The 15,089-nt window shown below is 47.2% G+C and overlaps 1 protein-coding gene across 1 annotated transcript; it reads right to left on the bottom strand.

The window, feature by feature from the left end:
- Positions 1–6,951: 6,951 nt before the first annotated feature.
- Positions 6,952–9,770, bottom strand: SLC39A1 (solute carrier family 39 member 1). Its single transcript, XM_015813385.1, has 3 exons — positions 9,538–9,770; positions 8,118–8,248; positions 6,952–7,656 (listed from the first exon to the last, which is right to left on the bottom strand). Exons 1-3 carry the CDS (start codon positions 9,740–9,742, stop codon positions 6,952–6,954), a joined length of 1,041 nt encoding a protein of 346 aa, XP_015668871.1. The 5' UTR covers positions 9,743–9,770.
- Between the last annotated feature and the right edge of the window lie 5,319 nt (positions 9,771–15,089).

Here is a 15,089-nt window from a genome sequence, read left to right as displayed (position 1 = left end):
ATTGGCCATGTGTACAGTAGTGAGGGAAGCGATCCAAAAGGATTCCCTTCCAGTTTGAGACTCCATTGGGGAGCCTCAGGGACTGGGAGAGGCTTCCAGCTGTTGACTCCTCCAGGGTGATTCGCCCTGGCTGCTCACTCAGTGACTGAAAGGTTCGCCCAGGGCGACCCAGAGAGACCTCCAGAGAGAGACACCCATTCAGTGTGAGTGTCACACAGGGGAAGCTCAGGGACTGAAAGACCTCTACAAATAAGTCATCACTATTATTTCCAAGATGGGTTGGCATGTGGAATGCTTCTGTGGCTCCTCTCAAGTTCTAACAACTACAGAATGGTATAAAATCTATCATCTAAAGGTGAGTTGTGATTGACTTGGTGAAGGGGCATTCTTGATGGAGACCATATTCGTTCTTGTGTTCCGTTCCTCCTCCTTCCATCAATGCCGCAGGCTGACAGCTGAGTCTTCTGTCTTCTAAGGTGGTGCAGAGTACATGCCTTTGAGATAACAAAAACCTAACATTACTTCAGCTCCCATTGGTGTTTTACTCCTAAGAATGCACAATACGCAGTGCTTACTATTACCTCAGGAAGGACCATCCACCTCCCTCCATATCCCAAAACTCTGAATAATACAAGACTCGGCTAAACTTACCTCACAGCGTAGGAGGCCACATCACAGCCGAAGGTCTTGAGCTGGAGACATTTTCATCCTCTCTTCTTTCTTCTTTCTTCTTTTGATTCTTCCTCAGTCGTGCCCAGCAAGTCTTGTCTCTTTCGAGGATCTTTTGGCAGCAGGTGTGCGATCGTTCCTCCGCTCAGTCTGCAAAGCTAGAAAACCCTAACCTCTTTTCTAGATCAACGGCCACAGCTAATATTAAAAATGGCCATTGAGGTTTTATTTCAGGTTCTAAAAACCATCTCCAGGGCAAGAAAACAATACCGCAATCAAGGAACGGTCAAAGAAGCTAACAACAAGTAGCACAACAAAGGACCTCCAAGACCATTTTCAACAACACTGAAAGAAGCTACTCGAACATAAACTGACAGCAAACCACACTCCCTTCTACTGGCACTGATGATGTTCCCTAGTTTGCTAATGAAACGTCTACAAGAAAACCACCAAGCTCAGAGAGCACCAAGGACGCCTTATTTCTAGTGTGAGGCAATTCCAAAGGATTGCCTTCCAGTTTGAGTCTCACTGAGGGGGTCCTCAGGCAGTGGAGGAGTGGACGCTGTTCACTCTTCCAGTGTGAGTTCCCCCTCAGTGCGTGCTCAGGGACTGAAAGGGTCACCCAGCCCCACCCCAGAGAGGACTTCCAGTGTGAGTCCCCCACAGTGTTTGCTCAGGGATTCAATGAGACAGGTAGCAGTTTGCTTCCCCGGCTCATTCAGTGTGAGTGTCGCAGAGTGGGAGCTCAGGGACCGAAAGACCCCCACCAGGGGGGGCATCACCACCATCGCCATGTGTGTCGGTATGTGGGATGCTCCCAGGACCCTGTCTAATTCTAAGAACCGCAGCCAATAGCTAAAATTGTGACAGCTCAGAATATATTTTTTTTACCATTGATACTTTGTAAACAATTTTTGCAGGAATAAACATGTTGCAAACAGTATCTGCCAGGCTTCCACACTTTCATGATATACTGGAGAATGAATTAAACCATCTGTCTTACTGTTGATGTCTTCTTCTTCGTCTATATGGATTCATGCCTTTGAAATAAAAAAAAAAATCAACATCACCAAATGACCAGCTTTACCCCCAAGTTATTTTTAACTCTTATTCCCTGTGGTGGTTTGGGTCCCTTTTAAAAGGACATAATAATAATAAAGTTGGAAGGGACCTTGGAGGTCATCTAGTCCAACCCCCTGCTCAGGCAGGAAACCCTATACCATTTCAGACAAATGGGTGTCCAGGCTGAGATTATCTCAGGTTCCACCAGTATTTTACTCTAAGAAACTGAGCCTTGGCTAAAATTACTTCAGGCCTCCAGAATTGACTTTATTTCAAGAAAATAAGTCCAATTCCCTGACCTGAAGTAATTTTAGTTAACTTTTTTATTTAGTTACTTGAAGTAGCTAGTCCTCTACATATTTTGCTTCTTTTAAGGACCTGAGCCCACTAAAGTTACTTCGGGTCCCAGGAAATCACTTTATTCCTGAGAGCAAGGTCAGCTCCTGAGTAATTTTATCTTTACCTTTAAAACTATTTTTAATTCTGACTTACCTCTGGTGGTTTGGTCCTTCTAAAAGGACATGGCTGAAGATTAGCTCAGACTCCACCAATATTTTAAAATGTGCGCCTTGGCTAAAATTACCTGAAGAATTCTTCAAGAGCTGACTTTATTTCAAGAAAGTAAGGTCAACTCCAGGACCTGAAGTCATTTTAGTTAACTTTTGCCTTTAGTTACCTGAAGCCACTAGTCCTCTACATGCTTTGCTTCTTTTGAAGGTTTGAGCCTTGACCAAAACTTCCCCAGGTCCCAAGAGCTGACTTTATTCAAGAAAGGGCAACTCCAGGGACTGGAGCCATTTTGCCTTTAAGCTACTTTGAATGCTTGTTCACCTGGGGTCATTTAGCCCTTTCAACTGCACCTGCCTACAATTCCCTCCGCTCACTGCAAGGAGGTGGCTGAAATTAACTTCAGACTTCACTCCAAAGCTAACTCTTATTCACCTGTGGTGGTTTGGTCCTTTTTTTTTTTTAAACGGACATGGCTGAAATTACCTCAGGTCCCACCAAAATTTTAAGAACCTGGCTTTGGCTAGAATGGCTTCCAGACACGGCGGTTTGCGTTGTTCCCCGAGGGAAAGGCCGAGAATAAGTATCTTTAGTGACCTCTGTGGTCTTGGAGTCCTTCGAATAAAGCACCCTTGAGGTTTTACCTCAGCCACCCCTGGAGGCGTTTTACAGGTGCTATTAATTAGCAGCTAAAGGACTCGCGCTCCCCTCACGAATCTCACACCGTGGAAAAGCCTCCGCTAGAATTACCTCAGAGCTCAAAAGGCCCTGCCCGGCCTCGAGCTCGAGGGCTTGGGCCGCGGGAGCGCCGGAGAGAGAAGCTTTTTAGCCCCCCCCCCGGCGCCCCGCAGCCTCGACCCTCGCGGGGCCCGAGAGACGCGGGAGAGGCGTCTGCGCTCCGCCTGAGGGAGCCCGCCGACTTTTTAAATGCCCCCGCCTCTCGGAGAGGGGAACGGGCCGCTCAGCCAATCCGAGGGACGCGTTTTCCGAGCAGCCAATCAACGGGCGAGATGGGCGCGCAGAAAGGAGCGCGCGAGGCGGCCCCAGGGCGCTGGGCGGGAGAGGCGCGCGCTCGTTCGTTCGCGCGCAAAGACAGGTGCGATGGCTCGGCTGGTTCCCCAGGCTCGCGGGGCGGTTGCCATGGAGACGGCCGCGGAGCGCAGGAAGGCTCATCACGGCCAGGTGGGCTTCGGCCCGCACAGGTGAAGGCGATTAGGCGGCTGCCAGGCTGTGTGTGTGTGTGATGCCTTCTTCTCAAGGTCCACCTAGGGGACCCTTGGACTACAAACCCCATCCGTCAGGCAGGCAGCGGGTCTCCCCTTGTGCATGGGAAGCCCAGTTTTTAAAAGATCCCCAACATTTTTGCAGCAGTGCTTTTTAGGATGGAGAGACCCAGAGGGTGACTTTGGGCTTCTGCTGAGGAATGCTTTGGATTGCAAGTCCCATCAGCCACCTCAAGGGTGGGGAGGTGTTGATAGGGATGGTCCCTTCTTGCAACAGTTTTTTTTTTTGGCTCATGTTGAGCAGGTTCCCCCCCCTGCTTCAAATGCTCAGTTTTTACAAAAAAATCTGAAAATGTAATAAAATACAAAAAAATAATAATAAAATTATGGTTATATGTACAGTATAAGAGATACTTTGGACTACAGGTCCCATTAGCCGGCCTTGGGGGGGGGATGATGGGGATTGCCTGTCTTGCAACAGATTGCCCTTCTGGTGGGTGGGCCATCCCCTCCACCTAAAATTCAAAGCTCTTTTTCTGTTTTTTGTTTGCACCTTCTCCACTCTGTCACAATCTTGCCAGGCAGCCCTTGGTTTTATTTTGAAGTTGTTACTATTCTTATTTTCAATCTTTTTTTTCTTTTAAGAAAAAAAAAACAAAACCCCAGGACTGATTTGTTTGGCTTTGCTTTGTTTTTCTAGGGATTCTGCTAACATGTTATAATAGAGTCTCTGATACATAGTGTCTTGCCCAGTGAAAGAAATGGACTCAAATTTGAAACTATTTCTTCCTTTTTCTATTATTGGAACTCTTCCCAGCCACAGTTAGATGTTTTCAAAAGAAGCCCGATACATTTATATCCCCATCATAAGGATTTTAATAACTTTTCATGAGACCCCTCTCAACATTTTCCACCATGTTGCGCCCTCCAGATAGGGGCCTATGTACCATTTCAGACAAATGTCTATGGAGATTCTCAGTCATCCAGATCATGGTTGTCCCAAAGGTGCTTTTTCAAGAGGCAACTGGACTTTCTTGTTTTTCTTTGAAGATGTTTTGCTTCTTCAGCTCTGACTTATATAAGCGGTATATAAGTCTAAGTGCTATTACGCTCTTTGTTCTAAGCCCAGCATCGCTCAGCAGCTTTCGGCTTCTGGACTGGCTCAGGATGTTCTGTTTGTCTGTCTCCTGATTCTCCCGAGGCGGATCTGCTTTTTTCACAGTTTTGTGTATTGCCTAGATAGGATCTGCTCGAGCAGGGGGCTGGACTAGCAGACCTCCAAGGTCCCTTCCAGCTGTTATTCTGTTATCCTTCCTTCCTTCCTTCCTTCCTTCCTTCCTTCCTTCCTTCCTTCCTTCCTTCCTTCCTTCCTTCCTTCCTTTCCTTCCTTCCTTCCTTCCTTCCTTCCTTCCTTCCTTCCTTCCTGACAGTCACTTGTCTGACATGGTATAGGATCCCCTGCTTGAGCAGGGGGCTGGACTAGAAGACCTCCAGGGTCCTTCCAGCTCTATTCTGTTTCTGATTCAGCTTGTAAAATCAGGAGCGATTCACAAACTGCCTAACTTCCCCCAATTCTGGTCATAAGTCCGAGGAATAACCGGCAAGAGAAAGGAAGCTAAAATCTTTCAAGCCATGCTAGGCAGCCTGACACTGCTTCACTGCTTAGGAAGCACTCTCGATAAATCTAATAAATCTTAATTAATTGAGGGATCAGCCTCTTGGCACGACCTGTTTTTGTAGCCCGAAGCTACTGCTGCCTATCCCGGCAGGGCAGACTTTTTGCAAATGAAGCAAGCATCATTTAAACAAAAAAACAAAACTCAGCAGCATTAAAGCACAATTAAACTCTGGCAGCACCAAAAGAAGCACAATTGTGTGTCTGTGCAGCATACCTGGGGTTGTTTTTTTTAAGGAACCCCCCCCCCCCAATTAAGTGCCTTTTTGCAGGATAAATTGGCTCCTTTCAAAGCTGGAGCTAGGTTAAAAAAATAATAACCCCGAAGAAATGCCAATTAGAGCACACTAAATCGAACCTTGGGTCTATTCCATTGTGCATTAATTAAGATTTAGAGCGGACGAGGGCGGATCAGCCAGCATGGTGCTCCCAGGGGAGGTCAATTCTCAATTTTTTTTTTACTTAGCGGATAAAAGCCTTTGAGGGTTTGATGCTGGGCCTTAACTACAACTATTGTATTACTTAGAGGGGGGGGGGAAATAACGTGATAAAAAGGGGGGAGGGCTGCTCTGAATCCCTCTGCCACCCAGATGACATATTCTTCCTAAGGACTAGAAACTTGGAAGTTTGGAAGCAATCCACTCCCCTGAAAATAATCCACTACACCGACGGATAACACGGCTCACTTATAGTTCTAATTTGATCCCAGATCTCCAAGTTAATGAAAGCACTGGAAAAAAATCCACCAGGGATCTGTTTCCCCCCCACACACACCCTAAACCCCCTCCTACAACAGGAATAAACACCGCACAGGAACCAAACGGCATCTAGTTAAAATAAAAAATGCTTTTATTCGATTTGCTCTAACCTAAGCAGAGTTCCACTCAGCGCAATCACACAACTTCCCCTTTGCTAAGAGAGTCTCGCAATCCCTCTAAACACGCCCCCACCCCCATTGCAAAATGTAAAAAAAGGGGAGGGGGGAGGATTGCTCTGCCCTTCACTCCCAAATAGATTTTTTCACTCAATAAAATGCACAAAAATTGATGGTCCCGTGCTCCTTTTGCCCCCTTGCCCTCCCCGTTCACGGGATGCTTTCCGAGCAACCTGGTTAGTCTCCTCTTTCTGCAAGCATCACAACCAGGCAACGTGACACCGACTGCCTTAGGCTGCCCACGGTGACTTATTCAGCTGCCCGCGGTTCAACCACAGCTTGGTGTAACCAGCTTCTCCGTAAGCCATCAAGTGGTGCTGGGTTAACTTGTCTCCCCATGTGGGTCAAACCGTATAAAAACATTTTAAGGCACTGGAAAAAATTTAAGGCAAAGTGGTTCTCTCACTCCGAAGCTGAACGGAGAAGGTTGGCACCAAAAATATCTTTTTTCCCCCCTTCCCCATCCCAACCCGATTTATTAACGAACCCAAACAGCCCCGTTTTCAACCAAATTGAAAACATTCCTAGCCCCACTGCGGAGCTCCAGAATTACCCGGTGGAAAATATTGGGAGTTTTCAACGGAGCGGAGATGCGGGAATCTTCTGTTCTGTTCCTTCGGGATGGATTTGCAAGTTTGGAGGAGGGATTCAAAGTCACAGGAGCTCGCTGCCAGTTTTTCGAGCTGAGTCGATCGCAAGAGTGATAAGAGTCGTTTTTGGCACGGGGGGGGGAGAAAAACGGGGGGACCAAGAAAAAGTTTGGCTAAGTCTGTAAGGAGGGATCGGTGGCGTGGAAGAGGTGGTTCTCCCCGCAGAGTGTATCTGGCAGGGGCTGGTTTTTCTCCCCTCCCCGGCCCCACGCCAACCCTCACCCGCCCCGCTCACACCTTCACGAACAAAACGCTGGTGACGAGAGCGAATCCCAGCAGGAGAACGATAACCTTGAGGATGCGCTGTTCGGAAGAGCCGAGTTCGTGGGGCAGAATCTCCAAAAAGGTGATGTAGACGAAGGTCCCCGTGGCTAGGCCTTCCAGGACGCTGCGGGAGAGGCGGGACAGGGCAGCCATGGGGACCTCGGTCAGAGCCACCCCCAGCCCGATGCCGAAGGGGGACATGGCGGAGAAGATCACCAGGCAGATGGCCACCACACGGGGACGCAGCCTCCCTTGCAGCAGCTTGAGGCTCAGGCTGAAGGCGATGGCTCCCTTGTGGATCAGGAGGGCCAGGCAGATCTCCAGGGCTTGGGTGCCGTCTTCCTGCAGCCCCACAGCCAGCCCTTCAAAGACCGAGTGCAGCGAGAGGGCCAGGAAAAGGACCACCAGGCGGATGGCCGAGTGGGCGTTGAAGTCCACGTGGACGTGGGTGCGCTCGCCAGCCAGGCGGTCCCGAGCGAGCGGGGGCCGCTGGGATCCCTCCGGCCAAGCCTGCTCCTGCAGGGAGGGGTGCTGATGGGAAGCGGAGCTCAAGAGAGCTTCGGTCTCCTCCAGGGATCCTGAAGGGTCCTTGTAAGCCAACACAATCTGCTCCAGAACCAGAACGATGAAGAAACCCATCGCCAGGATGAATTCCTGTAACGGGAAGCGGAGCTGTCCGGGGAAAGAGAGAGAGAGAGAGAGAGAGAGAGAGAAAAGGAGACATCAGGGGGTTGGACTAGATGACCTCCAAGGTCCCTTCCAACATTATTATTATTATTATTCCAGCTTCAAGCTCCCTGCTCCGGATTCTGCCTTTCCCTTTGAAGGTAGACAGGAACCCCGATTATCTTGGAAGTGCTGCCAGGAAGGACTACTCTCACACAGAAGAAAGAAAAAGGAGCCAGAAAATCAAAATGCAATGGCGAGAGAGAGGGAGCGGGAACAGGAATTCATTAGTGCACATTTCACACAGAAGAAACTCTGGCTGCCTCTTTCCCCGTCACCATCGCACAAGGCCAAAACAGGGTGCCGATACGCTCTGGCCCCAAATGTGCTTTTTCCCCTCAAGAGAGAGAATTAAAAACCCAGAACGTGGGATCTGCCAAGGCGGCCCATTTCACGGCTTCACTCACCGTGACGTGCAGATCCTCCAGGGCTTCGTTAAGGCTGGCGAGATAACTAGGGAGCAGATCCAGAAGACACGTCCCCAGGAAGATGCCGCCGGCAAAACTGCTCACCAGGCTGAGAGTTTTCCTTTGAGGACCTGTTACAGGGAGAAAACGGGAGGACAGGTGGAAAAATTAAAAAGGCTTTTTTTTACCAGCATGAACCTGGAACACACACTCGTATTCAGCTGCGAAATAACTCAATTTTTTTATTTTTTGCAAGGAGATTTTTATTTTTTATAGACAAAGGGCCAGGAGAGATGGGGGAACCCATCCTGAAACATAGCCAAAATGTTCTGTTTAGGGAAAAAAAAGATTGGATTCTATTTGGGTTCAAATACTGAACTTTCAAAGAAAAAAAAAACCCTGCTTTCTCAACAGCATCGTTTGTTTTGAGCCATTTTTTTTTTTTTAAAGCATGATCGGCTACATTTTCCTCCTTTTTTGACTCTTCTTCCAAACACGAGTTCCTCAATTTCCCCCCCCCCCCACTTCCAAGAAAAAAAGAAAACATTATTTAAATCAGATAGCACACATCCTGATGGCCAGCCTCTACCCTAAGCCAAAAACTATGTTTTCCCGGGGCCTTCCTCAAGATCAGGAATGTCCAATAAATATTTAACTTCCTGTTTTTATTATTTCGGCAGATACAGAGGCTGAAAAGTAAACCGGGAAGTTTTAATCAGTCCCACAAATTTAACAGAGAAGCCAATCCGATGCATTCTTTTTTTTTTTTTAATGCTCTTTTAAAAAACAGAAGCATTTCTAAAAACAGCAAATAACATTCTCCCCCCCCCCATTGCTGCTTTTCCCAAGGCCAAAAGGAAAGATTAGATGCTCAAAGGCATGATTTTGAAATAAAAGTAGATAAGTAAACCATCATTAACCCCTTCAGATGCAACCGGTGTGTGTGTTTAAACAGCCTGTAAACCAGGTTTCTTTTGCAATGGACTCAAAATGAAAAGTTTTTTTTTAAAAAAAAATTCTGATCCTGGCTGTGGCCAATTAAGACCAGGACTACGTGTATTATCAGGTGTGCAAAAACAGGAAAAAGAAACTTGCTAATTCTGATTCAACTCAGATTCAGTTCTAATTCTGATTCAAGTTTGATTCAACTCGGATTCAGTTCTGATTCTGATTCAATTCAGATTCAGTTCTGATTCTGATTCAATTCAGATTCTGATTGAGTCAATTCAAATTCGAGTCTGATTCGGTTCAGGTTCTGAGTCTGATTCAAATCAAATTGATTCAGTTCTGTTTCTGATTCAATCCCGATTCTGATTCAATACAGATTGATCCCGTGCAGGGAGAAGAGACCCCCCCCAAAGGCCCACCCTGGACCCCAGACCCAGCAAACCCCTGACCCCCCCAAGCCACGCACCAAGGCTTCCAGTGTTGAGGGCAGCCCCCGGCCTCCGGAACAGCCACAAGGGGATGAAGGCGCAAAGCAAGGTCACCAACAGGAGAAGCACCAAGGAGCCCAGCTTCAGCTCCAGGGCTTGCACCGAGCGCGCGGTGGTCCCGTACGGGTTCCAGACCAGTTTGGCATCCAGTTTCGTATCCAGGTCCCACGCTTCAGCCATCCCGAACATGCTCCAATCCGTAGACTTTTCGCTGGAAGGAGGGAGGGGGATCTCCAAAATTTGCCAAGCGGATCCCACGGGCAAACTTTGCACCCAGCCCTTTAAGCCCGTGGTGCCTTGCCCATGCTCTGCTGGCTTCCGCTTGCACTGACCGTCAGCAAGGAGCCAACCTAATGGGGAGGGAAGAAATAAAAACAGATTATAATTAGTCCTCGTTTAGCAACCGTTCCAAGTTACGACCAACTTCCCCAAAGATCCTTACAACCCAGTTTTAAAGCTCCGTCGTTCACTTAACGGTTAACGGTGAACGGTGGTACGAAACGTCGTAAAACGGTGCAAAATTCACTCAACCACCTTCTCGTTTAGCAACAGAAATGTTGGGCTCCACTGTGGCTGTAATGTGAGCCAGCAACCAGAGAGGATTCGCAGATCTGCAAGTGACTCAATCACCAATTCCAGGAATTTGCCACTTCCAAGCAGAGGGAAAGCAGCTGTTAACCCCCCAACCCATAATCCACCCCTCTTTTGACTGACGCCCAGGGTCAGACAGAGGGGAAAAAAACAAGATTTCAGGACAGTCTGCAGAGTTTCTGGGAAAGAGGCCAGCTGGGTCTGGGATACAAGAAGCTTTTTTTAAAAAGAAAAAGAAAAAGAAAAAAGTACATTTTAATTCTTAATTTCATTTGCTGCCAAGCTAGACCGCCGGGAGGAAAAGGAACAAAACAGCTTAGTGGGACTTTGCCAAATTGCGGGAACTAAAATTAACCCAGGTTTTAAGTCACTTCCCTTTAGGTTGCTTTTTTTTTTTTTTAAACCGAGGGTTTTTTTGTTTTTGTTTTTGCAGAAGAACAAATCATAAAGAGAGGGAATTTGGCAGATACCAAAAAACAGGCGGATAAACAGGCTGCTTGGCTTGCTAAAAAGCGGGTTGATTTTAAAAGAGCTTCCCTGGGTCAAGGCAGTGTATCTTTCAAGCATGCTTGCTGGCTTTAATTCCAGTTTCCATCAAGCCCCAGTTATCGTGGCTAACGGGCTGTAAGCCGTAATTCGAGAGCTGGACGTTTGCCAGTTTTTATCTGGATTTTGCTGCTGAGAGAGACTTTTTTCCTCCATTCAACTGCTTCAGCTTTTGAAACTTTTATTTTTCATTTTAGAGCCATCTAATCTAATGGCTTTTCAGGAGCTGAAATATTCACCCCCAAATTCCCAAGGAGGCACGGTTTCCGACATGAAAGATGAGCCAGCCAAGCTAGAAACAAATTTGTTTAAAGGCAGTTAATTTATCTAGCTTTATCATTTATATTTGCACTTATATTTACATATAAATATAAATAAAATATAATATGTGCAAATATAAATGTATATGTATAAATGACTATTTATATTTACACTTACATTTTAACGTATACCGTAAATTTATTTCCCAGCTCAAAATCAAAGCCCAGCTCAGAGGCTGCCATCCTAAATACATGAATCAGAGACACACAAAAATTCCTCACCCCCCTCAGGAAACAATCCCCAAGGCACCCACCCCGCAAAAAAATAAATCCAGTGGCAGTGAGTACCATCAACCCCCAGCAAGAAAACACATCCAGGCACCAAAACTGCTTCAGCAACTCATCCCTGCAGAAATGACGTTAACTCCAGGAGTTGGTTTGGTTACAATATTCCACCTCCTTCCCCTCTGGGGACGATGGGCCCTGTAGTCAGCCCACCAGGAGATACACTCTTAAAATGGAGGGTCCCGGGGGTCTTGCTCCAAGGAGGAACAGGGAAGGGGGTTAGTTGGTGTCTGGAGAGACCACCCAACCAACTCAGCCCCCCTTGGACTTACAGAAGCAGGACTACCACCCCCATCCTCCTTTGCGCCTGGGGAACATGGGACTTGGGGTCCCAGCCCACCTGGAAGGTGCAATTAAGGGTTTAAGGCTCCTTTATGACCCAAAAGGGGAAGGGGGACCCTCCCCCCCCCGCGGGAGACCCCCGACTCACCCGCGGCCTCCGCTGCCTCCCCCCAACTCCGCGCAGTTCGGAAAGTGTCCGGACGTTCCAAAGGGGCGTGGCCGGGTCCAAACAGAGGAAGGAAACCAGCTCGCCCCGCCAATGGGCTTCTCGGCCTCGCGTTCGAAAGGGCGTGGCGGCCGGAGGCAGAAAAGTTTCCCGCTCGGCCAATGGGAGCGCGGGAAGGACCTCCTCCTCGCGCTTTGGGCGTTCGAAAGGGGAGGAGCGACGAGGGCGACATTTTTTATTTTTTTAAAAAAAAAGACCAGGCTCGAAAGAGGCGGCACCCGAAGGCTCTTCCTGGCGCCCCGATTGGCGGATGCCAAGACGGACAAGACAGGCCTGGCCAATCGGGAAGGCGCAATGCAGGAATTTTTTTTTTAAAAAGGGCTTTCAGCTGCGATGCTCACCTGGGTTGATCGTCACCTGCGAAAGCAACTTGGAGAGCAAAGGGCGCCGCAACAAAGTGTTGCAGCATGGGGGGCGGAGCGGATGAGTCAGAGCCCCACCCTCTTCCAGAAAACTCCATTCCTCATTTACTAACCAGCTGGAGTTATAGGAGTTAAAATGCAACACACACACACACAAAAAAAACCCCATTCCATTCCATATTCTATACTAGCTGTACCTGGCCACGCGTTGCTGTGGGTCAGACAGGTTAAATGTTTTTACCTATCACAGGCGTGACATCTATATAATAGTAGGTATATAAAAACACGCGCATATTCGAATGCAACGTTGCGTCAAAATTTCAAAGCAATCGGTGAAGAACTTTCGGAGATTTAAGATTTTGAACAAACATTTACATTTTTATTTATATAGATTCTCTATTCTATTCTATTCTATTCTATTCTATTCTATTCTATTCTATTCTATTCTATTCTATTCTATTCTTGCAGGCAAACAGGATTTGCTTCCAGCCCATTGTGCACTGGGCAAAACCTAATTGTGCAAGCCAAACTTCCTTGACAGAGATTTTTTTTATGACCTTTCTGAGCCCAGCAAATAAGTTTTATTGGTCCATGACGTTTATTTTAACCCTTTTAATTGGCTAAAAGCTTCTGGGTTGGTCCTGGAAAGGCAGTTTCAGGATACTGAAGATCCTGTAGTAGAGAAACGAGTTTTAAAACTAAAAAAAGAAAGAACTTCCTTGTTGGGTGACAAAACGGGACATTGTTCTCCTTGGCCAGCCACTTTGCAAAAACAAGGACGACAAAGACCAGGGACGAAGGGTTGATTTTTTTATTTTATTTCATTTTTTTTATTTGCAAGGGTTGCAAATCGTAACCAAAAAGGCATGTGATTTAGGGGTTCCTTTAAAAGACAAAAAAATCCCTGTCCCTGGCAAATATTTGTAGAGTTGAAGAGTTTGCAGCTGGGTGGATTTATGCCTGTTGTCCTTTGCATTCCTGTGACTGCATATAAATTGATGATTTTTTTTTTTGGGTTAATTCTTGGCTGCCCGGCATCCTGCAAAAAGGAGCAGCTTTGGGGATCCTTTTTGATCCAGCTTGTTGCATCGATTAGCTGACATTATTCCGGATGTCGGCATCAAGTTCAGCTGGCAAGGCTGGATGCCGGAGGCGATGCAAAGATTAACCTAAAAGAATTTGGAAGTGCGCAAACTCTTTTTACGGTGTTTCTGCCATGGATTTTGACAGCACCAATCTTTTGGAGATTCTTTTCGAGGGTCCGCAGGATCCGGACCCCGGAAACAGCTCCACTGTAGAAAACTCCGGAGTCAGCCTCCTGCTTCAAGACCATCCCTACGGCTGTTTTCCAAATAAATCCGGGAACTGTCCAGCTGGCCAGCTCCAGGTAAGACACAGAATCGTACAGGTAGTCCTCGATTTATTTAGCGGCCGTTCATCGTTACAACGGCACAGGTAAAAAAAAAATCCTCACACTTATGACCGTTGCAGCATTCCCAAAGTCAGGTGATCAATGGCAACTAGCATGTATTTACGATGGTTTCAGCATCCCGGGGTCACTATTTGAGACCTACCCAGGCAGCTTTCCACAATGACAATAAATGGGGGAAGCTGGTTTCATTTAACGACCGCCCGGATTCACGAAAGAATTGCTGTGGTTTTCGTTTACTCAGAATCAGAGCAAAAAAAAAAAACCAATCAAATCAGGCATGGCTCACTTATCACGACTCATTTAAGTGAGACATGCCCCATCTTATGACTTTTTTTGTTTAACGACATAAATCCCGGTCTTGATTGTGGCCATTAATCAAGGACTACCCTTATTATATTGCCAGGACCTCTCAATTGCCTTTTTTTTTTTAAAGGGACTCTGCATATCTTCCCAGAGGTCAGGTTGAGTAGATGTGGACCTTCTAAATCCGGCCCAGGATACAAACCTAGATAAATCAGCCTGGCTTGATCGTGGCTGTAGGGATTTCCTCAAAAATCAGCCAGATATTTCAGCCCGTCCGTCACTCAAATCTCAGCCCGGGTCCCAATTCAACCCAAAACTCATCCCATTTTTGTTCCTCATTCAGCGTCTTCCTGACAACGATCCGGAAGGCCTTTTGCATCTTCGGATCGACCCGAACGAGGTCTTCTCTCCCAGGAGCTCTGCGGCGTCTCCCGAGAGCGACGGCAGCGTTTTCCAGGAGCCTCTTCCTCCCGACCGACCACCCGCCGTCCTTCTGGAGGTTCTCTGCGACACGGGAACCTTGGAGGACCCCAACCCTCTCGGTGAGCATCCTCAGAGGAGGGAAAGTTTCCTGGCCATGGTCGTTAAGTGGACCCCTGCAGTAGTTAACTTAGTCACACGGTCGTTAAGCGAATCTGGCTGGTTAGGTCACCAAAGGGGATCACGTGACTCCGGGACACTGCGACTGTCATAAATGCGAGTCAGTTGCCAAGTGGCTGAATTTTGATCCCATGACCGTGAGGATGCTGCAACGGTCGTAAGTGTGAAAAAGGGTCATTCTGCGCCATTGTAACTTTGAACAGTCACTAAACAAACTGCTATAAGTTGAGGATGGCCTATATAATTATTATTTTAAACAGAAGGGGGCTGTCAATGAAGGAGCCATTAAAGCTAAGGTTAAATGACACCCAAGAGAATCTAATTTCATTTAATCAGGATTTTTACAGGCAACTCATGTCTTTCTCCTGAATTTTACAACCACACCAATGTGGATTATTCTTTGGGGGCTTTTTTTCCAGAGAGCTGGAGCCCCCCCGGGACCCACCCACCCATCTGCCTTGCTAGCCAAGCATCACTCGGTTTTTTGGAAGGGGTGACCCATTTCAACACGGCCGAGGTTCCCACGGAGCAGGTAAGATACAATAAGGGGTAGATTAAAATATTCTGGAATACAAAGTATGGATCCAGT

The sequence above is a fragment of the Protobothrops mucrosquamatus genome, unplaced genomic scaffold (assembly GCF_001527695.2).
Source record: "Protobothrops mucrosquamatus isolate PMUCROS unplaced genomic scaffold, P.Mucros_1.0 scaffold154, whole genome shotgun sequence".
Classification (NCBI taxonomy): Eukaryota; Metazoa; Chordata; class Lepidosauria; order Squamata; family Viperidae; genus Protobothrops; species Protobothrops mucrosquamatus.
Note: the sequence above shows the minus strand (reverse complement) of the source record. Positions and strands in the feature narration are given on the sequence as shown.